The 17228-nt window shown below is 48.4% G+C and overlaps 1 protein-coding gene across 1 annotated transcript in view; it reads right to left on the minus strand.

The window, feature by feature from the left end:
- Positions 1-227: 227 nt before the first annotated feature.
- The window catches only part of LOC138525724 (uncharacterized), a 137700-nt gene continuing 120699 nt past the window's right edge, over positions 228-17228 (minus strand). Inside the window, exon 5 of the mRNA XM_069635896.1 lies at positions 228-1780. Within this exon, the coding sequence (XP_069491997.1) occupies positions 228-1780 (1553 nt within the window). The remainder of the gene's footprint in view (positions 1781-17228) is intronic.

Consider the following 17228-nt stretch of genomic DNA (forward strand, 5'->3'; position numbering starts at 1 on the left):
TGGCACAGCTAACCGATAAGTCTATAATTTTGAAGTGGTGCCAATCTGCTTTCTTCAACAGTGGATTTGAACTTTGAGACTGTTCATCATGTGCCCATTCAACTACCCTGACCCTCAGAGACCTTATTTAAAGAGTCTTTGCCAATGGGAATGCAACATTTAATCTAAGCTAAAGCACATCTGGCAGAAGATAGACCCATCCAATTAAAGGACAACCAAAAGCCTTTTCAAGACTGTGTGCAAGAGCCACCTGAACACCAGGACTTTTCAAGTTTACACCATGCACCTACATTTCCCAGCCAGCCATTTAACAAAGAAATGCGGGTGCACTTAGATTGAGCGTTCACTATCAGTGCATACTCTGCGGGTGCCTTCTCACTGCCAGAAGCTATCCCACTCTTTGCCTTTGGACCTAGGAGAATTAAAAAGGAAGAGAGAACATCCCATTTCCATGTACCTGTATGGTGGGGAGCCACCACCTCTTCTTCTGTCGGATGGTTGCTCGTAGCACATGCTGCAGTTGCTTTTTTTTGATTCTGGACATTGACTACTTGTGATGTCCTCGGCATATTCGCTGCTCCTGCTGACTTGTGCTGCTGGGATTTGGCAGCTGCCCTGAACATAAGAGGAACACTGATGATTGGTGCTGCTGATTTCAGCTCCTTCATGTTGGTTGCTGCAGGCGCTGAATCCTGTTGCTGCTTGCTGGCTGCTACAGAAGACGTTTGCTGCTGCAAGCTGGATGCAGCTGTGGCCGATTTATGTTGCTGTGTGTTGGCTGCAACTATGGATGAATTTATTTTCTGCGTGCTTGATGCTGCAGCTGACTTCTGCTGCTGAATCTTGACAGGTGCTTTGAACATAAGAGGAACACTGATGATTGGTGCTGCTGATTTCGGCTGCTTCATGTTGGTTGCTGCAGGCGCTGAATTCTGTTGCTGCTTGCTGGCTGCTACAGAAGACGTTTGCTGCTGCAAGCTGGATGCTGCTGTGGCTGACTTTTGTTGCTGTGTGTTGGCTGCAACTATGGATGAATTTATTTTCTGCGTGCTTGATGCTGCAGCTGACTCCTGCTGCTGAATCTTGGCAGGTGCTTTGAACATAAGTGGAATACTGATGAGTGGTGCTGCTGATTGCAGCTGCTGCACGTTGGTTGCTGCAGTCACTGAATTCTGTTGCTGCTTGCTGGCTGCTACAGCAGACGTTTGTTGCTGCAAGCTGGATGCTGCTGTGGCTGACTTTTGTTGCTGTGTGTTGGCTGCAACTATGGATGAATTTATTTTCGGCATGCTTGATGCTGCAGCTGACCTCTGTTGCTGAATATTGGCTGCTGCTGTGACCGACGTCTGTTGCTGTGTGCTGGCTGCTGCAGCTGGCCTATTTTGCTGCATGTTGGATGCTACTATGGCAGACTTCTGGCACTGCATGTTGGCTGTTGCTCTGGCTGGTTGCTGTATGCCGGACTCTGTGGCTGACTTCTGTTGCTGCTTGTGTTGCTGGACTCCGGCTGGTGGTGACTTCTGCTTTGGCACATTGACTGCTGCTCGGAAATTATGTGGATTAGTGTTTTTTATTGCCGAATGCTGCTCAGTGAGGACTGAGTTTGAAAAGTGGTGCAGTTGAATGCTTGCTGTTGAGAGCTTCTGCAAAGTGTGGTCTATTGTTGCAGAGTGCTTTTGCAGGGAACCAACCGCCATTGCTGAGTGTTGCTGCAGAGTGCTGGCTGCTTCTAAGTGTTGCTGCTCCGGGTTGGCAACCACTGCTCTGCCAGCTATGCCATCTGTTTTAAAAATAAAACAAATGCATGGAATGACTTAAGAATGAATTTGTTTTTATACATTTGGCAGTGCAGAAATGTAGGGTATAACTTGATGGCACACACTGGACATGAGGTTCTGCCCATACATAACGTTTTTTGGCAGACTGAAGGGAGAACCTATACAAATACCCACCCAACAAAAAAAAATATCTATACATTATGCCATTGCTCTAGTTCATGGCATAGTAATTAATAAGTCATATTGTCAATGGAGTTTCAGAAAATAACATGCCTTATCATTTTTGAACCCATCCATAAAAAATCTCTGAAACATTCAAAAAATACAATTTTGAGGCAGTTACCCCCACTTAACCCACCCACCCATCGACACCCACATGGTTAAGTTTTCAGAATTTATGGACATTTTCATCTTTTTGAAAATAAAAAAGCATTTTAATCATGGTTTGATCAGTTTTTAACCTTGGGTTTTCCTGTAAGGAAAATAAATACATTTTCGGCCCCAATATCAGAACATTGGCCTTTTTGTAGTGCATGGGTGGGAAAGCCCCCTACCCTCCACCATAAAAGTAAGAGGTCTGGTTGAGTAGAAATCCCCACGTCCAAGAAACGAAAAGTCCAGAAATGTGACAAAACCACTGCTTTTTTAAGAGATCTTACAAAACAGGGACAGTACTGGACATCTCAGGATTTCCAATGCTCTCGACTGGTTACAGGCTTGACAACAGTTTATAAAGAGTTATGATGTCGGAAATGACAGGTTATTCCACAAAAACCTGGGGTTGATTAGTAAGGTAAACTACATATAGCATCTATATGGGGTTAGTGTGTTGATTGCTTACACATTACCTGGTGGCTCCACCTGCGACCACCTCCTAAATTTTGCAACTAAAGGCATGTTGGGTTAGTGCATTATAACTTGTCGATGCAACAAAGTGTGAAAGTGGACAAAAGTGTTAGGCAGTGCAGTGACTGCTCCTTTAACTGCCTTACCCAGCACTCCCTGCATGTTTTAAAAGGATACCCCCAGCAAAAGCAGAGGGAAAGTGGACAAAAGTGTTAGGCGGTGTTGGGCAGGAGATTAGCAGGGTTGCCATGGCTGGTTGCAGAGTTTGCCTTTTGGGACCTGCTGCACCGTGGCTCTGAGGCTCCTCCTGTCTTTACTTCATCTCTCCGGTGTACATGAGTTAATCTGGAAGCTGAAGCATAGCCGTTGCAAGACGTTACGATTATCCAATCACAGAGGGGGGTTGAGTGCTCTAAAGCTGTAGTGCTATGCCGAATTTACATACCCAGACGGCCAATGAGGGTCTGTTTTCACTAGTACATCCTCAAGTTTGCCTAAAACATACCCTTTCCGCTCAGCTTTATAGTTCGCTTATGCCGACTTCCCCGTATGATTTGAGAAGTGGAAGTGGGAAAGGGCTTCCAGGTGCACACTTAAGTATGGGGAATATCGACAAAGAAGTGCCGACTCACGAAGGCAGTGACTCTCGACAACTATACAAAGTGTTATGCACAATTCAACCACTGCAACTCAAATTAAGCAATTGTCTGCCACCCCCATTTGCTTTAATGTCTGATGAAGAGTGTTTTGCGGATGACGTTTCCCACCAGACGAGTGTGTCAGCTCCTGCGGCGACTTTAAGAACAAAGGTGCAATTTCATGCTTCAACACCCCTGCAACGCGCTCTAATTTCTCCCAATAATTTGCAACCTTTTCATGAGAATTCCAAAGTCAGCTGCGATGGGAACATGAAGTGCTCTACTGGGATGCCCGTTATGGAACGAGATTTACATCCCCAACAAAATGTGAATCTAAATGTAAAACCTGCCATTTTTGTATTTGGCAACTCTGCTAAGGAGACTTTGGTAGGTTTGCCTGGTTCCTTAACACCGACACAAAGACCATTCACACAGTCAAGACCCATTTCACCTGTGGTATTTAATCCTGGGCTTAGCTGTGTTGCCCAGGAGGGGGGAGGTTCTAGATGATTCATTTCATCTACTGCAGGCAGCGAGTAAAGGCCTTTTACAGGACATTACTGACTTGGAGATGGTGTCCATTCATGAGGATGTGGTGGTTCTAGCCGAGAGGAGGAGAGGATCGGTTTCAAGGCCAGCAGTGGGGAATAAGGGGCAGGTCTGACCATTTGGTATATATCCAATGGATGATCGTTCTAATGGAGGAAGTACATCTGATCTCCCAATGCGTGACGCTAATAACCCTGTCTTGGTCGACAAAAAACCTGTTGGTCACATTAATATGCAGACTTATTCTGGAGTGACTAACAGGAAACCAAGACATAGCGGTATCCTTAACTATAGGAGGTGCACGAAAAGACAAATGACAAGTCTGATTTACGTCCCTCAACTGGGGATACGGTCCGTGTGGACTGTGCTGCATTGCTGAAGGGTATGAATGCCAATGGAGGACTGCTGGCTAACCAACAGGCTTCTAATTCTCCACCATCGAAAGAGGCACCATTTGGAAATTCCCCTTTAAAGCTGCCGCCCCCATTGGGTCTCTCTCTGCCACCGATTTTGGAATCCATTTTTCCTTTGCTCTATAACTTGCATATTAGTTTAAATCTTGCTCTGAAAACTCTAGTGGAAGCCTAAGAAAACTTTGGTGGGGTCCTTACTGGCCAACAAACTGCTTTTAATAACTTGTTTAATCGAATTGCATGCTTAGGTTTTACAGGGTTCATAAAAAGACGGACTTGGGTCTATTAAAAAACCCGCAGTGGGGAATACTAGTCTTTCCAGGGTGGAGGAATCGTTATCAAAAGTATTTGACTTGATAATTACTACTTGGTCGAAGGGGTTCTTTCTCGTGGAGAAGCAAGCTGTATAGATGACAATAATATGGTGGAACCTGATTTAGAGTATGTCTCGCCTATTGTACAGGAAGAGGAGAGTGCCTCCAGGGCTTGTGTGGATACCAGGGTGGGAAATCAGATGGATTTGTCGAACTCTGAATAGCCTGTCAGCTTTGCTGGCGGCTACAGCAATTCTTGAGAATTCGAAGCTACTCCTTCAAGTTCAGCCTTTATTGGAAAATCCCCTGCAGCAGATAAATGATTCTACACTTACTGTGGTACGCAATTGTACCTGTGGAACAAATAAAGGAAAGAAATGCAACAAGAAAACAAACAAGAACAAAAAGTCAAAAAATATTCCAGCTTCAAAGATTAAGGGGCACACCTCTGCCCTTAAAGGGCTATATCAATTATCTGCAGTGGATGAAATTATTAACCTGGATGCACAGTCGAGAGTGAAGGAGGTGAATACCCACGAACCTGGACATGCACAACAGGTGAGTGCACAGGTTCCAATGGGTGGGAATATTGACACTATGGTGGCACCTACTATCCCACCACCTGAGGTTCGGTCGAACAATAGTGTTACAGTTGCTAGCTTTAGGTGCGATGGGGAACTGACCACAGTTCTGACTTCCCGATAGATGATTTGGCACCTTGTTCATCTGAATCTGTGATGCCTGCCCCATCATGAGTGCCGCTGGTTCCTCCTGCTACTAACAATGGTTGCTCTTGTACCAAACAAACAAAAGGGACCTCCTTTTGCCAATCTAGTACCAGTACCGATCCTTTAATAAACAATGTTGTCTCTGTATACAGACGATTGACAGTGTTATTCCAGGGTTAGGGGTTCCGGGATCCTCAGTTGCTACTTCTAATGAGGGAAATCTGGTGAATGGATCAAATGATACTAATAAGAGCTGCATCTTGAGGGGTGCTCTTTGACGTTAAATGAGTTGAGGTTGTGCGATAAGGAGCACTACTTCTCAAAGATCCTGGGATGGGGGTCTGATCGCCAAGTCAAAGGAGAACAGATACCCAATAGGTCCAGGGTGTTGGCTTTTTGCCAAAAGATCCCTTCCTTAAGAACAATTACATCTGACGATATTGATTGGATTACTTTGCCTCTTGTAAACAATCAACGTATGGCGTGTTATTTCTATTCTAAATTGGTGTCCAATTAAGTATAGGAGCAGCAGACTAATCTTTCGATATTGGAGTATGAACTAAATGCCCTTAAATCATCAGAAGAGGCTAGGGTATTTGGGGATTTTAAGCAAAGGGAGGCTTTAGCGCAAGTACCATTTGATTCTAAGCCTACTACTACTCTTCCGGACACAGTTGCTTTGGTCTGCACTCTTGCAAACAGGCCAAGATTGGTCCTGGGTGGATCCTACCCTGAACGCCTTTGCGGTGATTGGTTAAGGGTTGTGTCAATCCTAGCATTGCTGGAATTGATCTTGTAACCTGGAATGTGTGTGGTATGGCAAATCTAAATACATTTATGGAAAATCCGTTGGTACTGTCACCGGGGTCGGTGATATCTTCGTCCGAAAGTGTAGATTCTGAAATCTCCCCCTTCCCCGACTCCTCACCTTCTTCTTCCTTCCAAGAACCCTTCTTTTCCTTTCTTCGAGCTGACACCTTTTTTTTATGTAGATAGGGACGACCCCGGAAGGAAGCCACCGTGCCCCCCCGAAGATGGGAGACCAGGGGGCCCCTCCCCCGGGATCGACCAAGAGGGGAAAAAGCACTAGGCACAAAAAAACCCCGTATTATCGTTGGGTGTCTTGGAGGCGTGGAACCAGGAATACTTGAAAGGTACGAGCTGGTGGAAAGTGTCTGGAGGCAACACGTGGAGTGAATACTCCAGAACACAGGCAGTCCAGTAAGCGGTCCGAGGATCTGGTACACAAGGCTAGAAGTGGAAGTAACAAATACAGCAAGCAAAGGCAGTCCAGGGGAACAGGCCGGAGTCTGGTACACGGAAGGTCACAGCAAGCAATACTGAAGGTAGGTGAGGGAAGACCACAGGACACGGCAGGGTACTGGAACACGGAAGGAACGGAGCAGAGCGAGAGGAAGAAGGAAACAGAAGATCGGAATAAGCTGAACAGACAAGAGGAGAAAAAGCGGTAAGTGAAGATGGGAAGGAGGGAGGGTAAGCAAGTTGGAAGGAGGGCAAGGGAGGCGGGCGAATGAAGCAAAACCAAGGGTGTGAGAGAAAGGCAGATAGGACTAGCAGAAAGAGGAAGGAAGTACAGAAGGGGCCGGACAGGGTACGAGGACCCGACCAGCAGACAAGCGAGAAACTCGGAAGATAGCCACAGGCAGCAAACAACTCAGAGCTAACGGACGAAACAGGAAGCGTTGCGACGCATCCGTGACCCGGAAGTGGCCGGTTAAAACACCGGGCCGCAGAGCGCCCAACCAATAGGAATCGGAAGAAGAGAAACCAGGAAACAGGGGGCGTGGCCGAAGCAAACGGTGCTAAGTTCCGCGTCGCCAGCGGCTCCATAGACGCCAGGAACTCGGCGGTATGACAGGTGGGTAGTGGCCCTAGGATTTTAATGTTTCAAGAAACCATGTGTATTGGCCGTATTAATTTGGAAGGTTATCGCACTTTTACAAGCCCTGCTATTAGAGCTGACATTGGGAGACCAATAGGGGGCTTGGCAGTAGCGGTCGAAACCAATTTGAATCTGGTCTAGGACATTTTCCACTCGAATGAGGGTTTCTGGCGGTTAAGCTCACCTCCCCATTAACAAATCTTTCTGTGTTAATGGTCAATATGTACTGGAATCCTGCAAGAATTTCTTTGGAGTGTATCCATCAAAGCCTTTACGAACTTTTGGGGGATTGGTTTGTCAAGGGATATGAGAACCACATAATTCTGGGGGGTAACTTTAATTCTAATTGTGAAGAGGAGTCGGTTTGGAATGCCTCCAAGCCAATCCCACTCCACACGGCATGATTTCATGGGAATGGGAAATGAATTACCTTGAAAGGAACAATACAGGGGACACACTACCCTATATGTGGCACAGGTGTAAGTCTGTCTTTATGACAGATTTTTTTTACATTTCTTCCCTCTTGAGGGTTAACTGTGGCCCTGTGTCAGGTTACAATCCTGGCTTGGGAGACCATCTTCTACTGTATTTTCCATTGGACTTTACATCTTGTCCTTATGAGCTGAGTCCTGCCCTATCCTGTCTTACTTTGGACCGGGAGGGGTGAGGGGTGTGGGATTACATTAAAATGTTACTATCGATCGATGGTAAGGTTTACACATCTGGTGAAGGACATGTACCTAAACTCAGGGTGGCAGGATCATGTTGATGCGTCTCCCTGCAGATGGTGTAAGGAAGGCATGGTATCAAACAGTAAGACAGACGAGTGATAACAGTTCAAGGGTGTAAAAAATTCCTATCTAGAGATCCAGGATGGCCGCCGACACAGGGAGACGCGAGTGAGTCTCGCTCCTGCCGGGCCGATAATAAAGCACCTCAAACTAGCACCGATCCGTGACTTCCGAACGAGATACATGTCTCCCGCAAGCCCCCCAGTCAACGGGCATCGCAGGACGAAAGTAGGAGCCCGCGAGCGCCTGCCTGCCGCAGCGCCGGCAGAGAAGAATACCCCTCCCCCCGCCAAGGCGCCACAGGGGATCCGCAGACAGACGGTGGAATTCTGCACAACACTGGCGGTCGGGCAGACTGGGCAGCACCGTGGGCACCTGCCCCTCCCCCCGCCGGCAGAGGCGCGGGCCACGCCCCAGTGAAGGCGGGAGAAGCAGCGGGTGCGGGACTCCAGATTGGGGGCCTCCGGTGAAGCAGCATACTCAAGAGCCCCGACAGACCTCGGCGGGGGCTTGCTAAACTACGCCTGCGCCCCAGCACCGGAGAACCAGCTAACGCGACTGCAGGCAGCAGGCGAGGGGAGCCGGGGCGGCTCCGGAGCAGGAGAGAGTGCGGGGACGGCATCCGGTGGCCGGCACTAAGCAGCAGGTGAGAGGCCACCATCTGGCCCCCCCACTTCCACATCTCCCAAGGCATAAGTGGACTAAAAGGGCCAGACAGACCCGGGACTGGGAGGGGGCAGTCACCCCAAGAATCCCAGCATATAGATCCTCGTGGGTGGGGGTGCAGGAGCAGGGGAATCAGTCCTCGTTCCCCCCCACCAACAGCAAGAGGGCTCAATTGCCGGCAACTCCCTAAGAAGAGGGAAGGTACCTGCCCAACCAAGAGCACATTTAGCGAGCCGAGTACAAGGGGGGATCGCAAAAGGGCACCCACTCCCCCCTCCAAGATAGGCAGTCGGCCGTAGTGGGAGCCCTCGAAGATAAACACAACTACAAAGAGACTTCCGTAGGAGGGCAATGTCTAAAGCTAAGGGGAAGGGGGGCACATCCCAATCAAACACACAAGCGGCCAAACAGGACTCAAGCATTCTACAACTGTGGGCTTCAGAAACCCCAGTGAACACCAGGGGGAGCGCACAGGAAGACTCCACAACAGATGACATCCCCCCCAAACCATGCAATCAACCCCCTTCTAAGGAATACATGCATGCCTGGTTCGTAGCACTGCAGGACAAATTTATGTTAACGGTACAGGACCAATTTGCTACACTAAGAAACGACATGAAGCAAGCTGTACACAATATAAAAATAGACCTAGCCAAATTAGAAGAGAGGACCGATACCCTGGAAAAAATTGTTCAAAATGTGGAAGAGGAAGCAACACAGACAAGCGAAATACAAGAACATTTAGTGCGATTAACACAACCTGGAAATCCAATGTGAAGACCTGGAAAATAGATCCCGCAGATCTAACATCCGCATTAAAAACATGCCCGAGACAGTGTTGGATAGGGATCTCAAGAACGCAGTGCAAGAAGTGTTCAGAGACATAGTCGAAGCACCGGCTGTGGAGGCCATAGGAATTGACCGAGTTCATAGAGTGGGTCCGAAACGCACAGGAGCCCCCGGGGAAAGACCCAGGGATGTGCTAGTGGCGCTATCCTCGTACCCACAGAAAGAGAACATACTAAGGAGGGCAAGGCAATTGGATCAAATAAGGATGAACGGGGTAGACATCCAGTTGTATCAAGACCTGGCAGCAGCGACACTACTAAAAAGGAGAGAAATGGCCCCACTGATCAGAGAACTGGTCTCAAAAGAAATAAGGTACAAGCGGACGTTCCCATTCGGCTTACTATTCGAGTGGGAAGGCAAGCAAAGGAGGGTGACAACCTGCGAAGAGGGACTTCATATAATGGACATACAGACAGAGGCGGCGGAGCGCAGTAATAAGAAGGCAAGGGGGGAAACGCCAAAAAGACTGAGAGGGTGGGTGGATGCAAGGCAGAGAAAAAGATGAAATGGTATAGGGGGGGGGAAACCCGGCAACAGTGGAATAGGGCTTGGCCCAAAGAAGAGGGATGACAAAGAACTGCCACCACCCTCTGATCCTGATGAGACAACCAAAACTCTCATGGGACGAGATCGTAGATTAATTCTATCCCCGGCCAGGCCGGGGATCAAGTATAGACTCACAGTAGGGGTCAAAGATGATGCAGGGTTTAGGACTCCCCGCAAAGTACGACCCGAGTACTCTGAGGGCAAGGAGCGATTGGCGCAACGCCATGGCTACCATAGGGACCTGGGCCCTCCTCGGGATCAAAGTTTGGTTATTGTTCAACTGTTGGGGGGGAGTTAGGGTGTTCGGGAAGAGGGGAGGGTGGGTATCACCGGAAGAGAGAAGGGACCGCAGCATAAGGGCGCAATGGGCTTCCAATCCGGGCTAGAATCATGGGTAAAGCCAGAATACTAACATTAAATGTAAGGGGCATGAACTCTCCCGTGAAGAGGAAAAAATTAGAGAATTTGCTCAAGAGGGAGAAAGCGGACATTCTGCTACTCCAAGAAACACACATCAAAGTAAAGGACAAGGGAAGGATAGGTCTTAGAGGGTACAGGGTATTGGCACAAGCTAATGCAGAGGGGAAAAGAGCGGGGGTACTGATTGCCATAAAGGGTGGACAAGTCGCTACTCTCATACACAAGCAGATCGACAAAGAAGGAAGATATGCATTCGCTAATATCATGCTAGACAACACCAAGCTAACTCTAGCATCAATATATGCACCAAACACGGGCCAAGATGGATTCCTTCGGGAAACAATGGGGAGATTGGAGGGATTTGCGAAAGGAGAGATAATCATGGGGGGCGATCTGAACATGGCATGGAATCCACAGGTAGATAGGAGCTCGGGGGTGGGGGGCCCAAAATCAGGGCGCTCCATCCAACCATCTCAAACAAAGAATGGAGCATTTGGCGCTATGCAATGCATGGAGGGAGCTAAAGGGTCAAAACATTGGCTATACATACTATTCGCACGTTCATAATTCGATGTCGAGAATCGACTACTTCTGGGTCTCGGTGGGGCTGCTAGGCAAGATCCAGGGAATTGAACTAGGCCCCATATCTCTGTCAGACCACGCCCTGCTATGGTTAGGCATTCAGACCCCAGGGAAGGGAGAGGGGCTCTGGCGCTGGAAACTCCCGCAGGACCTCTTGATAGACCCGGCTACGGGAGAGGCAATAAAGGACAAAATAAACGAATACTTTGAGCAGAACGATACGGATGATGTCCCAATGGGAACAGTTTGGGAGGCGTTCAAGGCAGTACTCAGGGGCATATGATTGCATTAAATTCCACCAGGGACAAACGGAGGTATGTTTGGGAAAGAGAGCTTGAAAAGAAACTGTCAGACATTCGAGAGGAACTATTGACTCACCCCACCAAGAAACTTAAGAAAGCGCTCAGACACACGCAGGGGCAACTAGAACTCCTCCGAAACAAAAAAGCGGAGAGATCCCTCCTATACCTAAGGCAAAAATATTACATTAAGGCCAACTAAGCAGACAGACGTCTTGCAAGGCAACTCTCAGCAAAGCAAAAATCCATGACCATTCTTAACATCAAAAACGCACAGGGAGAGTCCGTTACACTCTCCAAAGACATTGGGGAAACATTTATGGCATTCTACTAAAATTTATACGCAACAGAACACCCAAACAAGGCTGAACAGGAGATCTTCTTAAAGTCCCTCCCCATACCGAAAATCCCTGAAGAAGCCAAAATAGCACTGGAATCCCAGATTACGGAGGAAGAAGTGAAGAAAGCAATAGCAGACCTCCCAAATAAAGCACCTGGCCCTGATGGCTACACGGACCCCTTCTATAAAAAATATGCAGACATACTCACCCCAATCCTGACGAGACTGCTGAATTCCTTCAGGGACAGCGCAAATGTAACGCCATCCATGAATGAAGCAAAGGTCCTGGTGTTCCATAAACCGGGTAAGGACCCCTCCGTCCCCAGCTCATATAGACCCATTGCACTGATTAACCTAGACTCCAAGATATATACGAAAGTGTTGGCGGCCAGGCTCTCCCCATTGCTCCCCTCTCTAATCAACCCCGACCAATCAGGCTTTATCCCGGGCAGGCAAACACACAACAACCTCAGAAGGGTAATTCATCTCATAGAGAAAATAGGCATCACACACACGCCAGCAATCCTATTGTCACTCGATGCCGAAAAGGCTTTTGACCGGGTGGAATGGTCCATATAATTTAAAACCCTGGAACACATGGGATTCGGAAGCCAATACATATATATGATCAAGGCCAACTATAAATCCCCCTCGATAAGAATAGCAGTAAATGGGGAAATTACCGAAAGGGTACCCATCACCAGGGGAACAAAACAAGGCTGTCCGCTATCCCCCCTCCTCTACGCTATCTTCCTGGAACCATTGCTAATCAAGATAATGGAATCAATCCACATCAAGGGGATAGAAATGGCAGGCAGACAACACAAGGTCATAGCCTATGCAGACGATATGCTTCTGGCACTTGAGGACCCGATGAAGACACTTCCGGAGACACTGCAAGTGCTGGAGGCATTCAGGGAAATCTCAGGCCTAAAAATAAACAGGAGAAAATCGGAAATCCTCCTATTGGAAGGAGACAGGGGGGCTCTGGAGGGGGAGGCGGGTTAGATGGGCCTGAGATTGGCAGAGGAGGGAATCAACTACCTGGGGATAACAATCACAAACGGGGTGAACACGCTTTATAAATGGAACTACCCCCCTTTACTAATGAGAGTTAAAAAAGACCTAGAAAGATGGTGCCCGCTTATGATTTCATGGTGGGGAAGAATCCAATCGGTAAAAATGAACACTCTTCCCAAGTTTCTGTACTATTTTCACGCTCTCCCGATTTCAATTCCCAACTCGTTCTTCAAGGCGCTTTATAAGTCTGCCTCGTCATTTATCTGGAACAGAAAACCCCCGAGGGTAGCAAGAACCGTCCTCACGACGCATTTCAGAGACGGGGGACTATCACTTCCACACTTCAAACATTACTACCAAGCGGCCCAACTGTGGGTGCTGAAAGAATGGTTAGGGGATGACCAACGAACCATCTGGGTAACCCAAGACAGGGCGGTAGCGAGAGCCCCACTTGAGAATATGTTATGGAAACTCAAGCAACATAGACCTCGACATCCTCGCCCTTACAGAGACATGGTTCAATGCCAGCTCAGACACACCTTTTGACTCCTTTCTCCCTGATGCTATAAGATCATCTCCAAGCCTCACCCTAACCGTGCTAGCGGTGGGGTTGCCCTGATCTCCCCTGAGTGGGTCCCTTCTTCCCTCATGCTCATGCAGCCTCATTCTTCCTTCGAGAGCCTGGTCTGCAAGCTGGTCATCTCACTCACTTCCTCCCTTTCCATTGCCACCATCTACAGGCCACCTGGCTCTACCACCCTGTTCCTCCCTGAATGGGCCGATTTCTCCTCCTTTCTCCTCTCGAACCACCTCTAAACTTCTGAGTGACTTCAACATCGACATTGACTCCTCAATCACAGCATCCACACTCTTCTGTGTTCTCTGCACCTCACTCTCCCTTGCATTCTCCCCTCTGGTCCTACCCACTCGGCTGGACACACCCTTGATGCTGTCATCCACGCTGATCTTTTGCTCTCCTCCCCACACTCCTCGTCAGACCACTCTCCCCTTTCCTCTCATCTGCATCCTCTCTGCTGTCTGACTGCACCTCCCCAGCCCTGCCAACCTCATTCATGAACATCTGTCCAATGAAACGAGTGTCAGCTCATGCCTTCGCATCTACCTTCATCCCCCCTTTCCTTCCACTGCAGACGCCACCTCCGACTCTGCTGTCAGCAACCTCCATCTTGCCATCACTAATACCCTTCACACTCTTGCCCCAAATGAGGATCTGCCTGAAACATGCCTCTAAGTGTAACACCTGGTACGACTCCCAACTTGCAGCTTTGAAATCCAAGTGCAGAGCTTTGGAACGGAAGTGGCAGACCTCAGGCTCACCCTCTGATAAACTGGCCTGTCGCCTGCTCCAAATACAACACAGACTCTCCATTCGCTCCAAGAAATGCGCCCACATCAAGGCTTGCATATCTGGTGCATCTAACAAGATGACTGAACTCTTTAAAGTGTGCATGGAACTAGCCAACCCTTCCGCAGTCTCCATCACACTCCCAGGCCCTTTGTAATGCAATGACCACACACTTCACTGCAAAAACTCAGGACATCCTGAGCACTCTCGCTGTCATGATGCCTACCCCCAGTCATCCAGACCAAGTCCATCAACCCCGGAAGCAGGCATCATGTTACCCAGAGAAAACCCAGCAACCCCTGTTAGGGGCTATATGGGTACAGTCCTGGCGTCTATGGCACCAGGCTCATATGGGGCATCAGTCCTGGCGCCATAGGCGCCAGGCACATATGTTAAAACTTACCTGATGCAGACCATGCTGCAAGAGATCCAAGCCCATGTGAGGCTTGGAAGGGACTACTTTACCTAGGGACTGTTTTGTTACTCGGGTGTGGTTGTGGAGGAATACTTACCTGGGACTACTTTGGAGGCTATTTAAACCACACCCGAAGAGCAGCACAAGCTTTGCGTTATTCTGCATCCTGCAGCGTAACGGTCACCGTGCCTGCAGTCAGCACCCAGCCTCTTGCCACGCCCGCCTCGAGTCCAGAGCGCTTAGAAAGAAGGGAAAGAAGAAGAAAGGTTAGAACAAGAACATTATTGGGTTTCTTACCTGATTCCGGATTAATCGCACCTTTGAACCAGAAACAGACTTTATTTTAAACATGTAGCATCGCCACCAGCAGCGCCGCGACATACTCACCGTTGCTCGCAGCATCTCTACGATCCGGCGCTGTCTCCATCATTATGTTGCCGCATTCCAGCACCTAAGGGGGACAAGAAAACAACAAGGTGAGCCGAGGGAACAAACAAGGACAATCTCTTACCTGATTTTACCGCCAGAGGTATTATTCACCAGCACGCCAAATCTTCTTACGCCGCACCTGTAAGAAAAGAGAAAGCAGCAAGTTAAACCTTGGCATCATTTAACGGACAGTGTGGGATAACACAGACTCTTACCTGAATGCTTTCAGCTGCCACAAGACGATCTTCTTTTGGGTCTAAGCTGCAAGATAAACAAAGGAATTGGACAAGAGTGATTATTCAGACATTTTTTTAACTCTTAAGAACTATATACTTACAGTCCTTCGCCAGGAGGTTTGGAGCCAAGATTTGTCTAGAACTCTTCCAATATCCTCAAGCCAGTGAAGTAACTGGCCATCAACGCGCCCCTGCGTTCCTCGCAGGATGGAGAGCTCATCATTCAAAACTATAAGGTGAGCTTTGTGAACGGGAATATCAGAGGTGATAAATGGGGACGCAGTGAGGGGCTATTACTCAAATCCACGGGTGGCTAATTCCCTTTCTCCGCCTTTAGGATACTACTTCTACGGGTCAAGCAGACGAAGCTAGGTGGGCCAGTCCAGTCAGTCATCTCTGCACTACGCATCACGTTGGTGGAGACCGTGGCTGTCCAGTTCCGCTCGACACCCCTGTGGGAACCAGGTGAGCGTAACAGAACGCGAAACCTTCCTACAAATCCTCACCCGGGTGTCATGGAGACCTCAGAAACTGACCAACTGGCCCAATTATTAGGGGAACTTAAGGCTGAAGTGCATGCCGCTCGCCAAGAAACTAATACCCTCAGGAGAGAGCTGATTGTTTCTAAGGAACGCACTGATGACCTTGCTAGACAATTACTGCAAAACCTAGTTGGGCAAGCACCATTACCTGGACTTGGGGGGAATTCAACTCCGGTTTCATCGAGCAATTCTGTGCAAGTGGTTCAACCAGGGAGCATTCCTTTAGCCCCGCCGGAACGTTTTGCTGGGACCCGAAAAAGTTTGCTGTGTTTATGAACCAATGTCGCTTGCACTTTTTATGCAGACCTGGAGCCTTTCCAAACGATCAAGCCAAAGAGCCTTTGTATTATCATATCTCAGCGGCAGTGGAGCGGATTGGTCAATTCCACTAGTCAATCAGGATGACCCTATTCTTCGGGATTTTCAGGGTTTTCAAATGAGCATGGAAAGACTATTTACCCGGCACTCCCAAGGACAGGCCCTGGATAACAAACTTTTGTCCCTACGATAGGGTAACCAGGACCTTCTAACCTACATCGCAACCTGCAATAGGTTGGTGGTGGAAACTGGATGGCCCGAGGTAAAACGGATTACGTTATTTCATGGAGGACTTCGAGGAGAACTCAAAGATGTTTTGGCTCAAGTTGTGAACCCACCTCAAGACTGTGCTGAATATATAGACTTAGTGGTCCAGTTAGATCACAGACTTCAGAACAGAAAGGCTGACCGAGCCAAGTTCGAGAACCGGGCGTTGGTTAAACCCAACGCTACCCCCAAAGGAGCAGATGCCTCAGAACCCATGCAAATCGGAGGGGTTAAAGGACCCTTGACTCAGAAGGAAAGAGAAAGGAGACGGCAAATGCAATTGTCTCTATACTGTGGAACTTCGGGACATTTTCTACGGGATTGCCCTGTAAAACCACCCAAGAAAGTGGTAGGAGCTGCTGATAAAAGCCATATGGAGTCTGACTCGGGAAACAACCACGCCCGACAAGCGTAGAGGTCCGCTTGCCGAGCTTGAAGAAGGATACTGAGACCTCGCACTTCATCATACCAATAGTCCTTATAGATCCAAGGCATCCATCACGTATGCACGCAGTAAGGGCATACATTGATAGCGCGGCCATAGGAAACTATGTGGACCACGAATTGGCTTCTAGGATGAATCTACCTCTCTGCAGAAAGACCACTTCGGATGTCATCACCACAGTCCATGGAACTGAAATTGCCTCTGGGCCTGTAACTCATTCCACCGCAGAGATGACACTATTGGGTCAGGATGGGCATCGAGAGACTATTGTGTTTGATTTAATCAAAGCCCCGCAGTTCCAAATAATAATGGGGATCCCTTGGTTGGAAACACATAATCCTTGTATTGATTGGCGAGAGAAGAGAATAACCTTCCCGGATTGTGCAAATACTTGTTACCCAAAAAAACCCTTGAACAAAGGCCTGGCCACAGTCGCTACTCCAGTCATGCAGTTACCTCAGGAATATCAAGAATTCCAGGATGTTTTCCAAAAAGAACAGGCAAACACCTTACCACCTCACAGATCAT

This window comes from Ambystoma mexicanum, chromosome 1p (assembly GCF_040938575.1).
Source record: "Ambystoma mexicanum isolate Mex_15411 chromosome 1p, UKY_AmexF1_1, whole genome shotgun sequence".
Classification (NCBI taxonomy): Eukaryota; Metazoa; Chordata; class Amphibia; order Caudata; family Ambystomatidae; genus Ambystoma; species Ambystoma mexicanum.